The 24,001-nt window shown below is 41.3% G+C and overlaps 1 protein-coding gene across 1 annotated transcript; it reads right to left on the minus strand.

Annotated features, from left to right (window-relative positions):
- Positions 1–1,782: 1,782 nt before the first annotated feature.
- Positions 1,783–23,485, minus strand: YWHAQ (tyrosine 3-monooxygenase/tryptophan 5-monooxygenase activation protein theta). Its single transcript, XM_021525423.2, has 6 exons — positions 23,341–23,485; positions 21,943–22,321; positions 6,876–6,999; positions 4,340–4,503; positions 3,877–3,972; positions 1,783–2,852 (listed from the first exon to the last, which is right to left on the minus strand). The coding sequence occupies exons 2-6, from the start codon at positions 22,234–22,236 to the stop codon at positions 2,793–2,795; spliced, it is 738 nt and encodes a 245-aa protein (XP_021381098.1). The 5' UTR covers positions 22,237–22,321; positions 23,341–23,485; the 3' UTR covers positions 1,783–2,792.
- Between the last annotated feature and the right edge of the window lie 516 nt (positions 23,486–24,001).

The raw sequence follows: 24,001 nt of genomic DNA on the forward strand, positions 1-24,001 counted from the left end.
AGCTGGTACTAACATTTCACCCTTCCCACTCTGGCATTTTATACAGCTGCAAGCTAGCCAAGCTGTAATTGCTGCAGCTTTCAGCAGCCGTGTCATCTAGCCACATTCACACAAAACAGGGCAGTTTTTGTTACACAGGTCTGGGATTTCAGCTGTACAATGGGACTCCCAAGTCCATATGCTTCCAATAATGTCTGGAATAAATTACCAAGTCTGCCCTTTTCCTATATAGGATGATTTATTGTCCAGGTTTACCTGGGAGGGAAAGACTCGGCAAAGTAATTTAGGGAATTACAATCCATCCTTTTTATTTGTGGTACCATCCCATTCCCCTACACATTTCATTCCCTCTCTCCTCCAAAACAATGCAAATACCTGGCCAAACTTTGGAAGTAACAATGAGGAGAGATGCTGCTATATTCATTATTATTAAAATTTAAAAGCTGATGCTGCAGTTTGAAGACTTTTTTCATGTAAAACACAGATGCAATCAACAATAGAGACAGTCTAGAATTTGCCCAGCTTGATAATAATCTGAAAGCACATTTAAAAATAAAGCCATAATCTAAATATAAGGCCCAGCTGCTGCTCCTGTAAGGAAAACTGACAACTCTCTCAACAAGGTGCAAAAGCAAGGAAACAAGAGAACAGTGTTAGCTGACAATGTAGTGCAAGCTAAGACAGCAGCCAGAAGACAGCAAAGAAAGCAAACCCTTAAATGAGCAGATAAAGCTGACTGCTAAATGTCAGTACCCAAACAGCCTTACTAGAGAATGGCAGCACTTAAGAGCCAAAACCTTTATGAAACAAATAAAGGATCAATAAGAAATGTGTATTTGAGGGGAAATTATGAAACCAAAACACTGATTAAGAAGCATATGAGTTTACTATGTAGTCCTGACACACAATACTTTGACAGCAATTGAAAGTGACTGCATGAAGAAAATGGAATTGATACAATTTTTTTAGAGTAATGCATGTCAGTTGAAGCACAGAATCTCAACAGTTTTATTGTAGAAACACTCATTGTGCACACTCAAAGATTGAATAAAAACATGAAAGGTGGAAAATATACCACCAGAAGCTCTCAAGGACTAGGAATATATATCCTTTTTTGTAATGTGATTTCTTGTCCAGCCACAACACTAACAAGAGTTAAATATTTTCAAAAACCCACCAACATGGGAAAGTGAGAGGTAGAGATTTAGGAAAAAAACTCTTAAGGGATCCAGGGAAAAATAAAAAAGCAGAGCAACATATTGTTACAAAACGCTCCAAAAATGAGGGAAAACGGTAACACTAAATGTAGTCTAAGAACAAGAGAAAGCAGATCATGATGTAGCAGCACACAAACTAACCTTCTAGAGCAGGATAAATTCCTCTGCATTGCTAAACATGTAGCTGGAACACTTTAATGAGATCCATCAGGAAAAACACAAGAGAACACAGCAGAGAACTTCAACAGATTACAAAAAATTGCATCATTTAGATTTAGCATTTTAGAATATCTGCAAGCCATAAGAGTATCAAGAAATTTGCTATCTTTTCTTAGTTCATTACTAAGGTGAATCCATTTCCTGTAGTAGTTTTAGTTATTAAGAAATCCACATGTCAGATTAACTATGAATATTATCCGGGGTATTTTTTAAAAACAAGTTCATTTAAAAGCAGACTTTTCTTTTAAGAAGCATGCAATAAATTTGAGAAAGACACTTCCAGCACAAGATACTTTTTTAAGTTCAGCCCTTAAGCTATATGGAATTGTTACAAGTCAACAGTAGGTGGTTTATAAAATGTAATTTTATTTAATGTTACTTTGCTGTTACAGAGGGCATAACATTTTCACAAGGCTTTTTTGGGACTACAATCAATGATTAGCAACACACAATAGTGGTCCAAACTCTCTAACAATCACTGGACAAACTTGACACCTTCTCACATGTGCACAAACCTGCATGGAAAAGTACTAAATTTTATACTTGGACATGTGAACTTCAATTGGTTTTCCCATTCCAGTGTATTAAGAAATGACATGCACTTTAGTCTGCCAAAAAGCACTGCCTGTACTCCAGCAGTAACATGCTGCTTCTAATACATAGTAAAGTGAATACCAGAACTACAAAGGCAGGAGTGTAAGTGAACTTTTATTGGGAAGGGATATCAACTTAAACAGCAGCAACTGAAGATTAAGAGAAGCCCCTGTTTTTGAATACACAAGCTTCTGTATTACATGATACGGGAAGCAACTCAATTTGTTGTTTTCCAAACTTTAAATTCTCAACTTGATCTGGCCCAGAACTTCCATATTCCTACTGAAACAAATACACAGTAGCATGTGAAAGTCAATTATGGAAAGGAAACCCTGCAGAATAAGAAGGGAATGTGGAGAATTAAATGCTATGTGGAACACTTTTTAGTTGCAATTAACTACATTTTCATATCTTACTGTAATACAAAACACAGTCAACTGGCAGGAACTGGTTCAGATTTGTTTTTAAATACCAGGTACACTTTAGTCCGCTACATAAGTGTTTGGAAGTTACTTATGTTTATATGAAATGAAGCTATTAATACTTTTCTACAGCAGTAACCGCACACCAGGAAGGCCAGGACAAACACAAATCAAGGAATGGAGTTTTCCCAAAGCTGCAGTGTGAAAAGACTATAAATTGATTTCCATACACATGGATGGGTTTTCTTTGCTATAGGAAATCCAAGTGGAGCTATAAGGAATGGAGACGTGTAAAAAGGTTTTTTGAGAAGGAAAGGGAGAATGACGCCCCATGTGCAGTTTAGTTTTCTGCACCTTCTGCAGCATCACATTCTTCTCCTGCACTGTCTGATGTCCATAACTAGAAAGAAAAGAAGAACAGTGTCAGCTTTCAGAAGTACAGCTTGAATTCCAAAGAGATAACTACTGAGTGTAAGAAAATGATAATGTGTTAGACTTGCCCACAAAGTACCAGTGGAGTGGCACTGCACAACCCTGGCTCCCAGCATGTGCTGGGTGCATGTGCCCATGCACAGGACACAAAGAGCTCTTCCCCTCAGGCAGAGCAGGGTGTTCTCAATGGCTCCACTGTGCTTAACAGTGCGCTGTGCCATCGATCCCAGCCATTCAACTGCAACAGCAGCTCCACAGGCAACTTCCACTTCAAACATAGCAGTCTCAATCCTGCAAGTGTAGATTGCCACTTTGGTTATCAAAGCTAAGCACTTCGCTCTGCTAACCACAGACACTTCCACTAAAGGACTACTGCAAAATAACAAATGTTGTAATTTTAAACACAGTAATTATTCAGAGAGGCTAGTCCCTGAAAAACTGCCATAGCCGCATATTTTAATACAACTTAAGTTGTTCCATAAAGCACTTTTCTTAAAGGTTTATCATTATAATAACATAGTTAAACAAACTGATTTTATTCTTAGTACACTGAAATTTCAGAGCTTTGGAATGAAAATCAGGACAACATGTAAAGCAAGCTACACTGGATGTACACCAGGAGAAACTTTGTTTTGAGGTAGTCATCAAAAAAGTTTGAGTAAGATTCCCTGACAGACCACAGATGACCTTTTTTAATCCCTTGTCCTGTCTTATACATTAGGTTGGGCTGAATGCCCCTTCTCCCCTCATAAAGGCCATTACACCAGGAAGAATGTGAGCTAACCAAGCTGTTATTCCACATTACATAGCATGAAGTTGGACATCAATTTACATAATATTCAAACTAAGTTATGAAAAGGTATCATAGGCAAACAGCCCAAGTTAGTCCTGTGCTTTGTGTGAGATGAAAATAAGGGTTTTTTCCCTATCAAATTCAGTCTAAGCAAACACCTGGAGAAAAGAACCAGATAATACATAAGAAAGCAACTTACTGTTAGGTTGTCTCTAAGCAACTGCATGATGAGAGTACTGTCTTTGTATGAATCTTCGTTCAGTGTATCAAGTTCTGCAATTGCCTCATCAAATGCCTGGAATAATTAAATCATCTTTAGCCTTTCTATTAACTGATCATTAAGCAGGCAGAAGCTAAACCTATCAGAAAAGGCAGCTTAAAATAGAAAAGCAACATCAGAAGTTAATGACCTGCTTTACTTGAAATGAAACTATACTTAAGATATAATAAAAGCTTCCCATGCTGCTGAAAATTTAAGTCACATTATAAACACAGCCTGCTTTTCCCCTTCAATCCCATTAACAATATGAGCAAGGAAATCAGAAACTTTAAATATGATCACTTCATTCACAAAATCTAGGAAGTAATAATTCATACAGTTTTAAACATAAACTCTCTTCTACTTTCCCTGCAGGCATACTGAAAAAAGAAAACTGACTTACTGTCTTTGCCAGTGTGCAGGCAAGCTCAGGATTGTTGAGAATCTCATAATAAAATACAGAGAAGTTAAGAGCTAGACCCAAGCGAATTGGATGTGTTGGCTGCATCTCCTTCTTGCTGATATCAAACGCCTCCTGATAAGCTCCCTGTGAATTTTCTATTGTTTCTGTAAAAGAATGACAAACAAAGTGGTTTTGGGTTAATTTACACTTTTTTAAAGACATTCCTACCTAGATCAATCCATTAGTAGGAGACTCTACAGTGCTGTACATAAACCTGTTCTTAGGAAAACAGTGCAGCTACTTTTAATCAAAGTAATGATTGTACACCCATCTTAAGTACAGCTGCCACACTGACAAAGCACAGGGAACAAACTAAGCTACTACAGAGCAAAGGTATTCAAGAGAGATAAACACAAGAACTTGGTAAACATAAGCATCCAAGACTACTTCAATCTTCAGTGGCCTTTGATAATTTTGAGGGGGGTGGGGGAAGCATTTGTGCACTGCTTTTTCTACAGAACTCATACTTCATTCCTTTCTCAGGATGGACATGTTCATGTGAGTTGTGTGCAGAGTAAACAAGGCTCAATTCTCAATTCCATGAGGAAGTTTGGAAGGCATGTACAGCATGTTCCTGAAAAATTGAAGGTTTGCCTCCAAAATCTGCGTGTGGACAGGTCAAGATAAAAAGCCCCAATGCTGCCCCCAAAATAACTGGGATAAACATCACAGAGAAAAGGGGTTACCAGAGTACTTCAGGAGTGATACCTGTAATCTATTCCAGATTCACTTCTGATAGACAACCAAAAAGCCAACAGCTTCCCTAAACATGCTGCAGAATGGAAGGAGACTGCAGGAAAAAAAGGTTGTTGTCAGAGCTAAAATACTCTGTGAGGGAGCTAGCTAGTACTGGCAGTGCTCCAGCAAATGCTGGTAGAAGAACCTGGTAATTAAAATATAATAAGAACCAAAAAGAGTCAATACAGATTTGGTTTTGCAATATTTACACAGTAATGGGTGCTAAAGGACTATTCCTTTGTTGAGAACAGGTGAAAGAAGGCAAAAAGCTACCAAATCCAGGAGATAAATTAGCTCATAAGTACATAAAATATATTTGAAGCTGAGAAAATAAACAGATGCTTTAAGGTGGAACATCAGAAAAGCTTAAAGTCTTGAAGTTTGCAAGAAGTTCAGCAGAAAAGTCCAAATGGTGATATATATAAACTGTAACTTCAGAGCTAAACCCCAGGAGGATCTGCTAACAAGGCTGTAACAACCAATTTCTCCTGCACTGCATCCTCTTATCAGCATGTGTGGCATTTAACTGCAGTCATTTTAGCAAACAGGAGCTGGTATTTCTATGCTTGGACAAGCCCAGATTTGTAGCCGTTCCTTGAGACAAAGTATAAATTAGATGATCTTTGTGAAAGCCAAAGGCAAATTTACTCTGCTACCCATTGACTTGCTGCTGCTACTTGAATCAAATTAAGGGTTAAGACTTTCTAAATGCAACATATTAATGCAAAGACTATTACTCCATTCCGTATGTCTTCATCTTTCTACTTGATGCTCCTACAATAGAGGAGACTAACAAAGCCTTTACTGAGAGACAACCAGTCCCATCCTCCCATTGTGCACTGCAATTGGTTTCAGGCAGCCAACAGGGTCAGATCCTGCCCTGCCCAGCCCCAGAGACAGCCACTGCAGCATCCAGTTGTTCCAGCAGTCCCTCTCCTACTGCACAACTAATTTTAGTCTGTTGTGTAGAAGCAGATCACTAGCTTATGCCATACCAAGAATTTTTAACATCACCACACTATCTGGGCACCTTGCAAGACAGTTTTAATAATTAATTCAATACATCAGCTCAATACAGAGTTAAAATCTTCCCCAGAAGAGGTTCCTGAGGTACTTACAGCTACCTATCCACCTGTTCTAACTCCTAGGAAAGGTCTACAGTCTCAAGATACACAGTATCAATTGCAGTTTCCAGGCCTTTCCTGCTGAATCCAAAAGGGCAAACTAAATTTCCCATTAAAATCTATCATTTTACAGTACAACTCATGCTTTTTTGCTAGAGTATCAACCTAGTAATTTTGTAGCTTCTTTATAAACATAGGTGACTACAATGAAGTCTGCTTCACAGTGAAATGGTTAAAATTTAAAGACCAACAGGACTCTGCCACAGAGTACAAAATGTTACAAAGATGTGTTTACTCTCCTCAACCAACTTTATTTTAGAAAAGAATTACAAACAAGCAGCATTAAATATATTAACATACCTTCACCTACATTGTTTTCCAGAAGATTTGAATAAGCATTATGGAAAAACTATTCAGGAATTTAGGGTAGATGACAGGAACACCAGCTAAAATTCCCTGGCATACTCAAGGTCTAGTCAGAGTTTGCTCTCTGTCTGTATGAAAACTGGAGATTTCTGATTGAAACACAACTAACTCATGTGAATTTGGAGTCTGTATTTCATTTCCTGGCCCTCATCCATGGACCAGCACTGTGAAAGACCCAAGGTACTTACGTTTTCTGTCATCACCACAGGCAACCTCAGCAAGGTATCGGAAGTAGTCTCCCTTCATCTTCAGGTAGAATACCTTGCTCTCTGGATTAGTTGCATTAGCTATTAAATATTTGTCCAAGAGCTCCTGAAACAACAACAAAACACACATTGACATATTACAAACACCACTGCAACTAAGTTCAATCTACTTCTCTCCCAGAAGTTTGGATGGACTCAAATGTTTGCTACAAGGCTAAACAGAGTTCTAAGGCATTTTAGATTGATGCACACTTACTCCAACAAACTGAGTATAGGTACAAAACAGACTACATTAAGATGAACACACAACTGCCCAATTAGACTGCAAGTAACAAGGAAAGAAAACTGATGTACTGTTTCAGGACCAAGTTTAGTTTCAGGATTTATACTTCTCATTTCAAAAACATTGCAAATGAGTAAGCTTTTACTGGAAAAGCAAAAAACGCAGAAAGTCTCAAAGCTACTTTTTTTTCATCAATTCTGTTTATTAGACTTGTGATAAGGAATCTCCAGCCCACCTATTACAGGGATTCAAGGATTCAAACCCATTCAGTTGGCAGCCAATCTCACCAAACTGAACCAGCTCTTCATAAGGCTCTAAAGGAACATCTGGCTCCAACACAGCAGAGGCACCCTTCATATCTGCCTTGCTGGTCCCAGAATGGGAAGGGCTATACAGTGCTCTCCAGCACACCCTGAGCTGTGGCAAACATCACCTCTTGTTCACAGCTCCCCACCTGATACCAGAAGGACAAGAAAAGGTTTACAAGCCTCCAGCAAGAGAAGGTAAGTCTCTCTCCAAGGCTGCAAGCCATCCTAAGACAGAGGTGAAAAAAAAAATGGAGAGAAGAGGTACAGGACTTTTCCCTAGAAAACAAGGGTAGTTCAGAGAACTGACAAGCAGCAGAGCAGCTTCTCGCTGACCTTGCCCCTGAACTCCAGAGATTTTACCCAACTCATTACTACAGCTACCCATGTTCTCCAGAGTTGACAAAAGATGCAAATGAGTTCAGATACACTCAAGGAAACCCTGCAGTACTCAGAGAAACTTCCAGCAGGAATGTAAATTATAAAGATCTGCATTTACTTATTTGGAAAGCAAACAGGTCAAAAAAAGAGCAGAAAGTTTCCACAAAGCTTGCAGCTGGCTAGTTAAGATTTTTGTTACAGGAACATGCATCCAAACTCATGAAGCAGCTAGAAAGAAAACATTCAAGGAACCGTTAGTTTTCTGCACAAAAATCCTTAGCACTTTAATTGGCTACTAGAGCACTATAATCAAAACAAGCTAATTTTAGACACAAACTTACTCCCTATGCACACACCATACCATTACTACTTCCTTTAATGATCAATAGAAGCAGAGCAGTCCAGTTCAAAGTGTTTACTCATTCCAAGTCCATTTGAGGTTTTGGCAACTATTTTAAACAGACACTTGTAGTATGGTACTTCCAATTGGGTTAAAAAAGCATTTTTGCATCCAAACTGTACGCGTCCCTTGGATATAACACTACAGTGCCAGACAAGCTCCCTCAGAGATCCCCACCAAGGCAGTAAGGAAAGTACAGAGTCATACTTGCCCTTGATACAATCCTACAGAAAACAGCAGAAGGTAAGATGATACAAAGCCTGACATACCCTTGCACCTACCAAATCAAAGACAGACATTTTTAGGAGTAAGGCTATAAAACCACTGCCAAAGCCTAGACACTGGCTATTTGGCAAAGGTATAAGTGAGGAATCTGTGTAATAGTTTAACGCAGTCAAGTATGCAGGGGCTTGAGCAAACATATAGAACAGTACAGCTCACCGGTGTTATGGAAAAAGCAGTAAAACCTTAGGTCTGTTTCAAAACAAGAGTTCAAAGGCAGTAGGCAGATGGGTAATACAACACCATAGTAATACTATTATTGTGCAGGAATCGTTCCATATTAGAATGAGTTATTCCCACTCTACAGATTACTGCAAAGAAAAAAAAACTTCACCTTTTGGCTCGATGTTTTCCTGTTGCTTTTCTCCTTTGACAATGTTCACATCAGCCATAAAAGTGCAACACTACATATATCAGTTTCAGAGTCTCAGAGACAACAATGTGGTAATCTCAAGTCCAACATTTGAGTTTGATTTTCCAAGAAATTGCCCAGAAGGATGAAACGTGACAAATAATACACCTACGGTTTAGCATAAATCCATGATGTTTGAAGAGTAACCACCAGCCTCTAAAAGCCATCCTACAGCTGGGACTGCCTTAAGTAGCAGAGATGTGATCTATCCATGTGCTCAGATAACTGTGCTGCAGTCTAAAGAGCACTGACCAGACAAGCAGTGAAGATATTATATGACATTTTAAACCAGGTATTTTTCAAAATCCTATCATTGATTCATCTTTCAATACTGAAATAAAACTTTCAAGATATCACAACTATATCAACAAGGGAACAATCAGGCATTTTTCTTTTATGCTTTCCAGAACACAAAAATTTACTACATACTTAGCACACAAAAGGCATTACCCACTTTATTACAAAAGTCTGTCTTTGGAGGCAGCTCTACCTATAGAGCTGATCTGGCTTGGTTATGACTCAAAAATACTTAACCCCTGGAATCTAGTGCACACTAAAAAATGTTTACAGGAAAGCTTTAGAGTGGCAAATTTAAGCCAAATCTGAAAGCTACATTCCCTAGAGCATCAGTGCCCACTTTTCCCTTCCCCCAGATGGGGTAGGCCACACACTTTTTCTGGGAATAAGAAAGGATTTTGCTGTGGCAGCCCTACCACAAGCAAGTAGCACTGTGGCCTGTGTGTCAGTGCATCCTTAAAATTCTGCCTTCATTATGCAGATCTGATAACAAGTGGCTCTGTCCAAACTTCTGAGAAACTTATAGAAAAAAATGAGAACTTAGAGAAAACTTCTGAGAAAAAAATGATGCTGAGAATAAGCTGCAGGTTTCAGACAGCAAAGAGTGGGTAATTTCCTAGGCACTTCTCAGGTGGAGAAGCTGAGTAGCTCAGCAGCTCCCACTCCCAGTTCATCTTGAGGGCCTACTAATCCTTACATAACACAAATAAGGAAGAGACCTGTGCCTTTTCCTTCAGCTAGGGTGGAACATTTTCCTTCTGGACTTTACATATTCAGTTTTGGTTTTTTAATAGCCTTTAATTGAACCAGATCTCATTTATGAATCCCATAGGTTAGAACAGAATCCAAACAGACTTTAAGTGAAGCTAATTATTTATCAGGCCAGATGTTAATCTTTCAAACCAATAATTTATTTGGTGTATTTCATGAGCCATTCATCTCAAGATATCATCATAATTTCTGGTAAGGCATCTTACCCTCCTTTTTCAGAGGCAAAATGTTAGTGGGGTAGTGAGAGCAGACAGCACAGTAAGCCAAATTATTTGCTTTATACTGCTATAAGTCAGTAATAGCCAGGAAAACTCTAATCTTTTCCCACCTTTTTTACCTTTCCAGCAGATATATATTAGCCAGGACTCCTTATTTTAAACCTCAGCTGATATTAAATGACTACAAGCAGGCAAAGCAATAAAGCAGACCACAGAGAGCATCAAAGGTTTTGTGATTTTACCTAGGCAGAGACAAGCACTGACAGAGGCGTGATTCTGGGATGAAGTAAGGCAATACAGCAGACTGCCATCCATGCTCACATACAGTGAATGTGCCCATCCCTTTTATGTATTAAAAATACAGCTGCTACCATCACTTAAGAATTGCAGCTCTTCCCATCACCTTCTAAACCAAGTCTTGAAAAACAATTATGTGCTCTGCAACATGAAACATGCCTCAGAAGCTGCATGACAGCCACAAAGTGTTTGAGCTGCTGATCTGCCCTGATGGCAGGTGACTCTCAGAACCAGGAGCATCTGTATGAAGATGCAGGAATCAAAGCTCTATCCTCAGACCAAACCTTTTGTGTCCCACTGCAGCTGCACTACAATAGGTTTGCAGTGTGACAGTCTGTGGTTGGTAGCTGCTGCTTCCCCCAGCACTGCCATATTACACTCAAGTGTTGTGCTGGTGCTCCTAGAGCGTGATAAGTGTCTCCTAAGTGTTGCTCATCCATCTCAGTTTACTTCTACCTTCATAGTGTGCTAACACTCTTATCATCCTAAAAGCATATTTTCATATATGATATTCTTTTCCTCTCCTATAAAAGGAAAGCTTCTTTATCTATTATAAAGATGCCAGCAACAAAGGGCTAATGCTCCCTGGAGCAGGTCTGCAGCTGCCTGAAGAAGCCATGAGGAACCAGGCAGCTAAATACTTCTTCCCCTAAAAACGGATTTTTTTGTTTCTTCCTCTCTCCATTGGCAAACATTGCTCTACATGCAAGTGAAACTTACATTTCAATTGCCTTTTGGATCCTTCTCCATTCTACTCTTGTTCTTTCCCAACTCAGAGGTAAATCCTGAGTCCCTTTTCCCTTCTGTTTAAGTAGGCTGAACATTGGTACTCACTGACCACTGCAATTAACCTGAGCCAGAAATACTAAGTCAGTGTATCTGCTCTCATCACTTCCCCATTTTTTCAGCTTTATGAAAACCAAGCCCTGAAGGAATGTCAGCCATACCTTTACCTGAAGGTATGTCTGCCACAGACCAAACAGCTCCCTGAAGACAAGAGCTCCTTAATAATTATTTGTGGTGTGTGCATCCAGCCAACCTCTCCTTACAATACACTGGCACACCTCCCCTGCAATTCATGTTCCAGTCCTACTCTACATATGGCTTCTCTTATCTCTTTTCAGGGCAACACCTCCTTGAAAAAGCTGACCTCGTAACACAAAGTCCCACCATTCTCTTCCCACCTAAGCCTATTTTAAAAGGCAAGACTGAGACATTAAGTTCAACCATACTGTACAGAAAACACTTTCTATACAGTTTAACTACAGGGTAGATTCAAGTGGCAGAAAAATACCACTGCTATCTGGTCTGTGCTGTTCTCTCTTCCCACATATCCAGCTATAAAAAAATCTCAACAGTAAAGCTGAAATTGAAAAAAAAACATCTTGAATACCCAACTGAACTTTTAGCTTCCTTCAGCAGTTGTGCCATTCAAAACTGGACTTCAGTAAGACTAGCAAGTACATGAGTGTAAAATCTCCTCATACATTCCAATACCACTAGCTAGGGGGCATTTTCTTCACACTTAACCATTCATTACCAGAGGATAAATGTGAACCAGGTCAGCTTCAGAGATTATCTACTCATCACAACTAGTTTGAGGCCGATTTTCAAAGCACATTAAAGACAGCATGTGCCTAGGTAGGGACAGAAGTTCTCAATGTGGCAAACTCGAGTAACTCAAAACATTTACAATGTCACCATTACTCAGATGTCAACATCTATGACATGTTTGGGTCACATCACCAGAACCAAGTTATTTAATGTTATGCTATTAAAAGACAGATCTACATTGTCATTTGCGTTTCTCAAAGAGTACAGTTTATCATTAACTTTGTTCCACTAAAAGGAAAAAGTCAATGTAAAAGCAACCATCACAAACAGCAATGCTCTCCAAAAGTTTGTCCCAGAAATTAAACTGCTGCATGGTATTTAACAAGGAGTGTGTCGATGCTCTAAACGGCTGGCACCAAATTTGCTGAATGAAGCCTATGTTGGATAAAGTTTGATTTTTCAAGTCAGACTGTTTCAGCAATACCCTTGAGCCTTAAGCCCATATATGTTCAAGATGTTTAAAATACCTTATTTCAGTACCATCTCCATCTTCTGGGAATGTAATTTTAAAAACTATTTTTAAAAGTGAACATCCAAACAGTTTGTGTGAAGTAACTGGCATTTGCAGATTTTAGTAATTTAAAACAATGTCCTTCACCTGGCTTGAACTCATATGACACAAAAAGCATCTAGAGAAAAAACAAAATCCTACAGTAGTAATTTTTTGACAGAAGAACAAATTAATAAATATCAGTGCTTATAATATAAAAAAAAATATATTCCTCCTCACTGCATAATGGAAAAAGTTAAGTTATATGGAAAAAAAAGAAAGAAGAAAAAGAAAAAAGAAACCAAGTCAAACTTTTGCTCAGCAGCTCTTAGTTGTCCAAGTGTTCTCAGACCTGCCAGCAGACAAGATGTTGTCATTTCACAGAATACCAATTTTTCACAGGTTTTATAGGAACTAGACTGATTTTTATTGCTGTTTCCTAGATGTTTCTTTGTTTTCTGAACTGATACTGAATGTTCTCTATTTTGAGCTTTAAGTGCTTTTGGGTTGTTTTGTTTATTAAAGAGCACAGCCACCAGGAGAACAGATGTTACCTGGGTTACTTAATGTACCATACGCTATTTGGCTAAACCCCACAGAACCAAAAAGTCACATGCAAGTGTATAAAAACTTTCAAAATAAACCTATTTTGAGACAAGTTTGCTAAAAATAATGCACAAAGCACAGAGTGCATGTCAACACTTCCAGCAAGTTAACTAACCACCCCGAAACATGGACTGAACATCAGAGTCCCATCTAGATGAGCAGCCTGCATCCCACTGGAACACCATGAGTGTATGAGGCTACACAAATTCAGGGCTGCAGTATGCAAAATATTTGGAAAAATTATTCAGTCTCAAGTATTTCTGATGGCTCATCCAGACCCAATATGAAAAAAAACCCCAAAACCTAGAAGGAGCATAGAGAAATGTTTTTCACCCCAGCTGCAGTCAAAAAGCAAAGCTAAAGTTGGCGAGGCAACTCAGACCAACATAATCACCTAATATAACTTAAATGTGAATTTAAACACATCAAATATTCCAAAGTCTCTGACAGCACAGATGACTGGTGTGGGCTCAGACCTTTCAATAAGGCTTCTACTCACAAATGACTGCCTGTTTTAATCGTCTAGCAGAGTAGTATTTAAGACTTCTTGACTATTTTAAGTAAAATCAGTCATTCCAAAGTCCACAGTATGACTCACTGAAACCTAGGTGTTTTTTAACGTTCAGCAGTTGTTTTCTTGACAGGAAAGGGAGAGTCCCCTGCTGCAACAGTAAGATCACTTTACTTTCAACAGTATAATTCAGCAGAACTGAATTCTTCATCCTTCAGAATTCAAGCTCTATGCATCAACTCCTTTTGGAAGAACTTAAGTGATTTTCATACAGACCTCTCCAGACTAACAGTGTTTCTGTTTATGTATTGAGGAAAATATGTGTGCACCTTTCCAGTAATGGCATGGCCTGAAGGTGACCTGACAAAGAACTACTGAAAGCAGTGACAAATGTACCTGACATGAAAATGGAGAGGGTGACCTAATTCATCTTTTCCATTTGGTTCCATGTCTTTGTCTACATAGTTTTAAGAACTGGCAGCCAACACTTAAGACAGGCCCTGAATGAAGTATCTGGAATCTCACTTAACAAATGCACTGGAAGCATGAGCTACAGCACGTCTGCCCACACTACTCCCACCTGGAGCCGAGATTAATTTAACCTATAATTTACACTCTCTGGTTATACTTCTCCTCAAGTTAGGAAGTTCTGCGGTCCCCAGAGAAGTATGTAAGCCAGGAACTAGAAGTGTATGGAAATGCAAGTACTCCTTTCTATAAATTTTCAAACACAATGAACAACCAAGTGAAAGTTTTTATAGAAGAGCCTGAAGTTTTTCAGTTTCCCCTATCTAATGTAAAAATGAGTATTAAAAAAAAGGTCATTACTCTTTTCAAAAATTATAAATTTTGGATGAATTAATGGCCATAAAACACAGCTAAAAGCTTTCAGGAAAAATTCCTTGGTATCCGACAGATTTATCTCAAATTGATTCTAACATTCTTCCATGACTGCATTTTACATATTTCTAATTCTTCAAAATACTTCCAAGCGCTCTTCACCTCTTAGCAAATACACATTTTAGACACCAAATCCTCTCCTTCAGAATCCTGGCCATCTAAAAGCTTCTTTCAGCATCCACTCATGACATTGCATAATATGATAGAATTAAACAAAAAAAGTCTAAACTTTCATTTAAAAATACTTCTATGCTCTGCAGCTACAGAAGGCCAAAGGTAAGATTAAATGACTGGCCAAGGTATATCTAGACCAACAGCACACAAGAGGGACAAGAGCACACAGAAGTTATGTGGTCTTAAGGCACACTGCCCTTATGCAAAGAACTAATTTTGACTTGCTTCAGTTCTCATCTCTTTGGGAGCTCTTGATCAGAGGCTTGGGACCACAAACTCAAAGTGGTAACACAACAGATGCACTTTATTCCCATTGCATAGTGTAGCTTGGAAGAGCCTTTTGCATCATCCAACTTTATCTTGAAGGAAATCCAGCAATATATTATTTTACTTAGTCTATTGGGACTGTGACTGGAAATGTGCCAGTAATTTGTTATTCCCCAAATGAGACAACCTACAACAATGAAGTCTAACCTTACGTCAGAAAAACTCAAGTCAGCATTTAAGATAACCTGGTTACAACAACATCTCACAGAAAGTGAACCATGATTTTTTGCTAAGGCCCTGTTACCTACTTCTATTAAAAACAATTTCTGCTTACAAGAATTTTGCAAAATAAACTCAACTTCAGAAAAAAACTTCCTGAAGAAGTTTTATCCAGGAATGATGTGGCTGTCAGTCAGGTTAGAGTATATATAGTGTATTTAGAAAAGCTATTATTAAAGAAAATGCAAATTCTTCTGTTTTCAGAGCTCAACACTACTCATATCAGGCTACTTCAGTGAATGGATCATATAAATTAAACAAGAGAATAAACAGTAATAGAGCAAATATCAAACCTTTATCAATATCAGAAACTGGTAAATCAAATCCTTGATTACTTTAACAAATTTAGAGAAAGGTACAAGCAAAATCATAGTTAATTCAGGACGTCCAGCTCTTAGATCTTGACATCTGATGTTTTGGTGGGGGCACAGACTACAAGATGTGAAACTCAGCACACAAATTGTTTAGCTGCCTCTCCTAAGGGCCTAGCTCACACAAACCGGGCAGTGTTATATATTCTGATGTACAGAATCGATTAGCAAATGACAAGCTTACAAATCAGCAATATGCACATCTGAAGTGTTCTCATGTTAGTTCCAGGCTCCTGGGATGCAGAAAGGATGAAGAGGAACTTGTAAACACCCCTCCAGTAAACTTGGTGGAGCTATACTGACTATCACAAATGCAGTGCTCAAGAATAGTTATTACTTACCTTACCTGTTTGTGACAAAATTGGCCTAAAATTTATTGGCAGTAAGAAAGCACCTGGCCCCTCATTCTCCAAGGCCAAGACCATAAAGCTAAATATGAAAACATTGATTAATCAAGTGCTTGCCCACCTTCACCCACCGAATTTACGAAGTATACCCATGCACTTTTACTAGCCCTTCCTCTGCTGTTTTCCTCACTACCTTCCACTGAAAATCAGGCATCCCCCATTACTGAAACCAGAATACTAAGCTGCAGTGCCTGTACAAAAACTGGTAAAATCTATTTCTTTAATATTGTGCTAAACAACCCTCATTTGTGTAATGATAAAGAAATCATGTGTAATAACCTTCAAACTCAAGTGTGTTCTTTCCCCATCAAGTTCTGTCTCTCATACATACAGCCTTCTGTGTTTTTCTTCAAAAAGGCACCTCATCACATTAGTATCCAAGGTAGTAGAAGTGCCTGTGAGACAACTGTCTAGCAGGTAAGCATGACAGTAATTTACAAAATCTGTTCACTGCATTAGCAGAAAACCAGAATTTTTGACTTTATTGTCCAGTTTGATCCAGTGAGCACAGCCTACTTTCTCAAGGCCACCAAAGCAATAAATGTCCTCCAATAAATTAAGTAAAACTAGACAGCATTCAGCTGTAAGGGGAGGGGGCAGCAAGCAATGACTGCATGGGATGGAGGCTTCAGCTACCATCAGAATTCCTTGATTTATTCTGAGCTGGACTCTCTAACAGTTCACAGTCTGTTCAAGAACCTCGGTGCACTCCAGGCTTTGTTTTCTGCAAGAATCAGTCCCTTTTCAGAAATTATGTTTTCTTTGCACAAGAGTGAGGATTCAAGCAGCATATTCTATTGAAAGATGACAGAGGAGGTAAAACTATGAATAAGTCAAGTTCATATCTAAGTTTCAAGCATATTAAACTAAAAAAAAAATTAAACCATTAAGTTCCACAATTCTTACCACAAATGTGTTGATGGTTGCTAGAAGTTGTGCTAAGAACACAAAGGAAAAATAATCTCCCCACAAATTACTTTTCACAAAAAAAGATTATTTATTTCAAACTATTAATTCAACTCGCATTCACTCCACAGTTCTGGACTTGCCATGAAGTAACATTCCCAACCTGACTTTTATGAAGTAGCCTTTCCTTTTAGTTAGCCACTTAAGAATAGCAGTTTCTTTAACTTACAAAAGGTTAAATGTAATACTAGAAACACTGTCCCAACCACAACTGGGACAACTAACTCAAGTCCAAATGTAACGTTGATTAGTATGCCTGACCTTCAAAATAAAACTGCATCCTACACAGTTTCCTGTATCAAAAGACTGTATGTAATATCCTTTTAGTGGGCTTTACCTCTACACCACATATATTTCTGTAAAAACTCTCTCTCTTCCCTGACAATAGGAACACAGAGATAAAGAATTCACAAGGTATGAAATTTTGGTAAATTGTTTACATAGCAGCATGAAGCTGATACTTACTGAATATGACAAATTTCTACACTGGCAATAAAAACCACAAAGATTTCACTTTTCTGTAGGCCAAAGGTAACAGCAGGGAATAAACAGGACTATGGTCAAAGTTATCCATCATCAGACATCAGATATTTTACCTGATATGAGGAATCTATTTGCTACTTCAAGAAAATGCCAACTTCACTTTCAACTTGTGCTGTTGAAACAAACTGCTCTAAACATTACCTTCTATCATGGGAACTTCTGTTCTACTTATTTTAAGTGACTAACTTTGGAACTAGATCTACAAAATGGATAATAATCAGAAGTGGACAGATTTTTTTTTTACTTGTTTTTATTAGTTTTTATTGTTTCTTATGTATGCTAAGTAGCAGTGGGAACAACATTGCAACCTTGGAGGGGGAGGGAGGGAGGAAGGAAGGAAAGGGGGGCTGGCAAGAGCAGCACACCAATACATGCTTTCAACAATTAACAGTGCAACCTCTCACAATATCAAAGCATCCCATCAGCCTTAAGACAGTAAAAATATAGACAATACACATCTACAGCTCAAAACTATTTCATTGCAGGCACTGCCACAGAGTGGCAAGAAGAATCAACAGCACATGGCAACGTAAGTGTTCCTTCATTTCTAAAAGTTTGTAATGCCATCACTCATTTCTAGAGGAACAAGCCAACATAGGCTTGACACAATACAATGTAAAAACGTTTACAGAGGACACTGTGAAAACTGATGTTGGGAAACAAATTAAAAGCCTCAGGTATGTAACTTTTCTACATAAAATTTTAAAGTACTAAAAAACACTTTAACATTTCAGTTAGAGACAGGAGAAGTAACCACACCAAGACACAGTTGTTTTCAAGCCCTAATGATTCTGCATCTTCACCAAGATTTAAACTGTGGGCAAATAGTTACCAAATCTTATCTCCACTACTCCACGAAGAGCTCCAACACATCAGGACCTAGAAACTGAACACATGCAAACACACACAAAAAACCTCAAGCTGCACGTGGAGAGTACTTCCAGGCAAGGGCTGCTGTCCTCCCTGCATTGACATTACTGCTGTCTAACAAACAAAGGAGCCTGAATGCAACACAAGTTATAGCCACGCAAAACGACCAAGGCTCTCAGAAACCCCACCAGTTTAATCAGCTTCCCTAGAAAGGTTCAATTCAAAAGTTAACTTTTTAAAAAAACTATTGTCACTGAACATTGGAGTGTGCATATTAGTAAGCAAACCTTATACTGCACATTTCATCTTCAAAGTTTCCCACATCATTTCACTAATTATATGAAAGTTGCTGCTGCATCCACCCCTTCTACATTATCTAGTGTCTGTCTTGGTATCACTCAGGTCAGGAGAAAGCAACATGAACTTTGTGCTCAGAGTATATGAATCAACATAGTGTGAACTGTATCTTGAAAAAAATTAAGTTGCCAACCTGTTTCTTTATTCAAGGAGAAGAGTTTCAAGAACAGTTTTAGCTATGAGTCATAAGGGATGATTCAACATTAACTCTATACATTACCAAATAATTAGTCAACCAATACAGGGAGTTCAGCAAAACCTCCTAGTGTACCTTTCAAATAAAACATTTGTGTAAGTTATTTGACAGCCGTATCATTTCTTCATTAAAGAGCTATTCTCATCTGAAAGACCAGTCATAAAATTAACACCTAAAAAGCATTCATATCATGCCTACTTGCAAGACAGGCAGTTAAAGAATGACAGTTAAATAATCAGTAAAAGCTTTATTTTTATGTATATCTCTATATACAGATATCTCAATGTAATTTTGAATGGTTTTATTCTAGTAGTGATTAAAATTAAGTTCTTTATCAAACCACAACCTGAAACAATGCTTACTTAACTGGCTTGGGACATTTTTTGCCAGAAAAAAAGTAATTACAGATTCCATGTTCCTGACATTTTAATAAAAATATTAGCAGCATTTTTAATGCTAGCACAAGTATTTCTACATGAAGATTTAGAAATATGCCACATCAGTAGTTAAAAAAAAAAAACTTTTGAAAAAACTGTTAGTAGTATGACTAACAGCAGTCACACTCCACCCAACACACCCACCCTTGCTAAATCCAAATACTCCAGATGACAAGAAACCTTTCCATACTACTTGCCAGCAGTTGTTACAGTTTAGCTGCCTTCCTAGAATTAAAAAAGCATCTCTGAGATTGAGCTGAAGAGATCTGAAAAAGCTACAAGCTGTTACCATAGTACTAGTACAGAAGAAATTATCATTCAAAGGAGGAGCCAAAACCATTGTGTAGCTCAGCTTTAGGAAACCCATCCTTTGTAACTCCCGCTCTCCTGAATTCCAGCCTCGCTCACGCTGACTCACGGATCATAGGAGTGGTAGATGGAGGAGGAAAGGGAGGGAATCAGAAGAGAACAGAATTGCACATGGCCCTCAAAGGAAGAATAAAAAAAGGAAGGCTTGCAGTAGATAGGCAACATCTCCTACCAAAGGAAGGCATATCTTTGCAGCAGGTCAGGACAGGACAGGAAAAGCATGCTCAGCTCCAGGTTTGGGTCTTCACTACTTCCTGCAGCCTTCCAGGCCGGAAGGGGAGAGTTGCCAACAGGCCATTGCTGAGAACAGAGAAAGACTAGAGTGCATTGAAAAATTCATCTAGCACAGGAAGAGCTTGCTTTCCCTACACTAGAGGTCTGTGCTAGCACGGCTACCAGAATACCTGCTGACCACCATCAGAGTAACTTCATTAGAGACACTGTGTGAAGTGGTTCACTGCCTCTCCCTATGGAAACACAAGTTCCTTGTCAAGATGGTACAACCAGTATGAGATTTTATACATCACCTTCTCCAAGGCACTCAATTTGGTAAAAGGACAAAGGGAGATTAAGAAATCTGAAGTGAGAGCTTTATATGGAGGTCCCAAGAAGTTAGTTCTGAAGTGGGGCACTGAGTAGAGAAAGAAGAGTGACACAAATGCTGGCACTTCAACACAGGCGTCCAGTGAAACTCTTGTCAGAGGAAGTAGGAATCCTACAGAAGTATTACTTTCACAAAGGTGAAAGTCTTACAATTTCAATACACCTTTTGAAACAATTTTGTTCTTGCGGAAGGCATGGGCTCAAATGTGTTAAGGAATTAACTGATTCATAAAGCTAATAAATATGAAAATTATTTTCAAAGAAAGACAACTCACTTTGATTAAAAAAGAACAAACCTAGATGGCAGCATACAAGGAAGCATATAGGTATTTTCAGCACAGTCCAAAGAAGCATTCCCTTGTATGTGAGCCAAAACACTTAATCAAGAAGAAAATCAGTTACTTCCAAACCAGTCACCTTTAAATTCACATCTCCTAAACAAATCTAGAATAAGTTTACCTCAAAATTGTTTATTTCCTTATAGACTTGCTTCCTCCTGGTCTCACATTAGCAATACTAGACACCAGAAAAAGGTAACTAAGAGGAGCAAATCAACCACTGAAGATGATCTGCCCACAGAATTACTATTGCATTATGCACGTGCAGTTTTTTTCAGATATCATTCCCTGGTCATGTAAAACTGGGTCCAGCAGCCTCCACACTGCAGACACACATCTCATGAGCTCCCACTGCAGTGCACTACAGTTTTCCTACCAACAGCACCTGGAATTCTGCTGCTTCCACAGAAATGTACTTCTGTGTTTGATGCATGCTTAGGATGTCATTCTGGTCTTTACACCTTAGTTTTACATTGCTCCGTAATTACTGCAAAACCATCTCAAAGCTACCCTGAGAAGTCAGCTTGCATCTAACAAAGACAATTTCTACATGTCACTTTCTCCCCTTCAATATAGATGTCTAAGTTTGAAAAGTTAAATTTATGTTAAAGCATTCATCAAAATGTCTCTTGAAGACCCCTTTAGAGTATTTCTCTTCATCAGGAAGTAAACAAAATGCATACATGGCTTCAATGTTTGTAGCAAGTTATTAGCTGATCTAAATAAAGGGCTTTCCACATTTTCAGTTTATCTTATGAATATGTTTACTAACCACAGCACAGAGGCTGTATCTCTGCAATTACCTGGTGAAATACTCCATATGGATCTCTCCACCCAAAAACGTACCTCATAGACACTCAAAATTAACTATCTCAAATACCTCTACAAATATAGCGTCAACAGCATAGTGCAGCTGATCCTCCTCATTGCAGTGACCCACGTAAGGGTTGCAGAAGTTACGGTACTGACCTCACCTACCCCAGCACAACACTGCATGATATGCCCCAAGCAAGTTCCCAATGCTTCCTCCAGTACAGCAGCACACTTAAACACTGTATTTTTTTACCTTAAACAAAATATAAGAAAAAACAAAGTCCTGACTTACCAGCACCGTGGTGCAGATGGACCTGAGCTCAGATTCCACCTTCTCCCGATAGTCCTTGATAAGCTGCATCTTCTTGTCACTGGTGTCTGTCTTCTGCTCGATGCTGGAGATGACCCTCCAGGCCGAGCGCCGCCCCCCCACCACGTTCTTGTAGGCCACGGAGAGCAGGTTGCGCTCCTCGTTGGACAGCTCGGCACCTTGCTCCGTTACTGCCTTCATGCAGGTGGCCATGTCATCGTAGCGCTCGGCTTGCTCAGCCAGCTTGGCTTTCTGGATCAACTCGGTCTTATCCATGGTGGCTGGCAGTGGGACAAGAGCAGTGCAGTAGCAGAAGAAGCTGGAGATGTCACACTATCAGGACGAGAATGCACCTCAAAACCTGACAGAAAGAAGACAGCAACCATGATGCCAGGATAAACACCACCAAACACGATCCTGCAGCACCCACTGCAACCCAGCAAAAACGAGAATTACTTTGAGCCTTGCCGTCCCTTCCCCATCTCCAGGTGCTCCTCCTGGACAGACGGACTGCAACATCCTGCCTTTCCATGCAAGGCTACGGGGACGCGCCCCAAGGGTCCACCCCTCGGGAAACCACGACCTAGAAACCCAGGCGGAGAAGTCGCACTCGGTCGGTGCTATACAAGGGACGGCAGCCAGCCGCCCAAGCAGTGGCAACAGCTGTTTTTCCATCAGAAAAAAGTCATCATCCCGCTTTTCCTTCGTGCCCTACGTGAGCATATTAATATGCCCCGTAACTCGTGGAATGATTCCTGGTTACCACCCCGCCTAGGGCCCTCGCCCAAATCCCTGCCTCCGTGTGCTACCAGTCCTGCGGGCGAGCACCGGAGGCAGGCGGGCATGAATGCCAGGACTGGCGGGAACAAATACATAATAAAAGCAGCAAGACGAGCTCGGCGCCGGAGAACACAGCAGGGGTTAAACCCCTCCAGGACCCGCCTCCCTGGGGGCGAGCGGGGCCGGGGCCGCGAGGCCGGCGAGGGGGCCCTGGGCGCTTCTCCTTCCCGCGGCGGGGCGCGGTGGACCCGGGCCTCCCTGTCGGCCTCGGCGGCCGCCGATCCGGACCCCGGCGCGGCGGGGGCCCCGCGCTGCCGGCGGGGAGCGCGGCGGCTCCCGGTACACGGCGGCGGGTGCGGTCTCGGGCTCAGCAGCCGCATCTCCTGCGCCGGCGGGGGGCGCGGGGGCGGCCGGCGGAGTCCCCGTGGCGACGGGGCGGGAAGAGGAAGCGGCGGCGGGTGCGAAATGGCGGCGCTGGATGCACCTCCCGCTCCCCGGGGCCGCCGAGCTCTCCACGCCGCGATCACAAAATGGAGGACGCGGCGGGAGGAAGCAGCGGAGCGGGGCCCATCCCGACGCCGGCCGCGACCCCGCGCTCACCTGGGTCCGCCGGGCTGTGGGGCCGGGCCGCACCCGGTCGGTGCCGCGCTCGGGGCTGTGGCGGAGAGAAAGAGCCGCTCCCGTCTCGGCCGAGCCAGCGCTGAAGGGCGTTGGCGCGCGCACAAACCCGCTGCGCGGCCCGCGCCCACGCGGCCAATCGCGGCCCGGCCTGCGCGCCCGGCCCCGCCCCCCCGCGCGCCGCCGGCCAATCAGAGAGGAGCGCGCCGCCGCGGGGGCGAGCGCGGGCAGGGCGCGAGCTCGGCTGGGCCCGTGGGCTGCGGCTGGGGCCACGGGGTTTCCTCCAATGAGATCCAGGGTGGGGTGACGTCACTGTCGCCATGGTGACGCCGCTACACCCCCCTTCGCCCCCCCCCGCCGCCGCTCCCCCCGCTCGGCACCCGGGACCGGGAAGGGGAAGGGAGCGGGGATGGGGGAGGCGGCGGGAGGGCCCCGGCCGGGGCGGTGCCCCTGCCGGCGGCGGGGCGGGAGCGGGGGGCGAGGCGGTGCCCGCGGCCGCACCACGGCGGCTGTTGTTCCGCCCGCGGGCGGCCGCGCCCTCGGGCCGCCGCTCCCCGCCGCGCCGGCGGCAGCTCCCGCAGGAGCGGGCGGCGAGCCCGGCCCTGCCCGGCCGGCCCCGCGGCGGCTCGGGCGCGGCAGGGCC

This window comes from Lonchura striata, chromosome 3 (assembly GCF_046129695.1).
Source record: "Lonchura striata isolate bLonStr1 chromosome 3, bLonStr1.mat, whole genome shotgun sequence".
Classification (NCBI taxonomy): Eukaryota; Metazoa; Chordata; class Aves; order Passeriformes; family Estrildidae; genus Lonchura; species Lonchura striata.

Coding starts and splice junctions, on each gene's coding strand:
- YWHAQ (XM_021525423.2), bottom strand. CDS start 22,236: ATGGATAAGACCGAGTTGATCCAGAAAGCCAAGCTGGCTGAGCAAGCC. Junction 4,504..6,875: donor CTGTGGTGATGACAGAAAAC/GTAAGTACCTTG, acceptor ATTCTTTTACAG/AAACAATAGAAAATTCACAG. Junction 2,853..3,876: donor TGCTTAGAGACAACCTAACA/GTAAGTTGCTTT, acceptor TTTTCTTTCTAG/TTATGGACATCAGACAGTGC.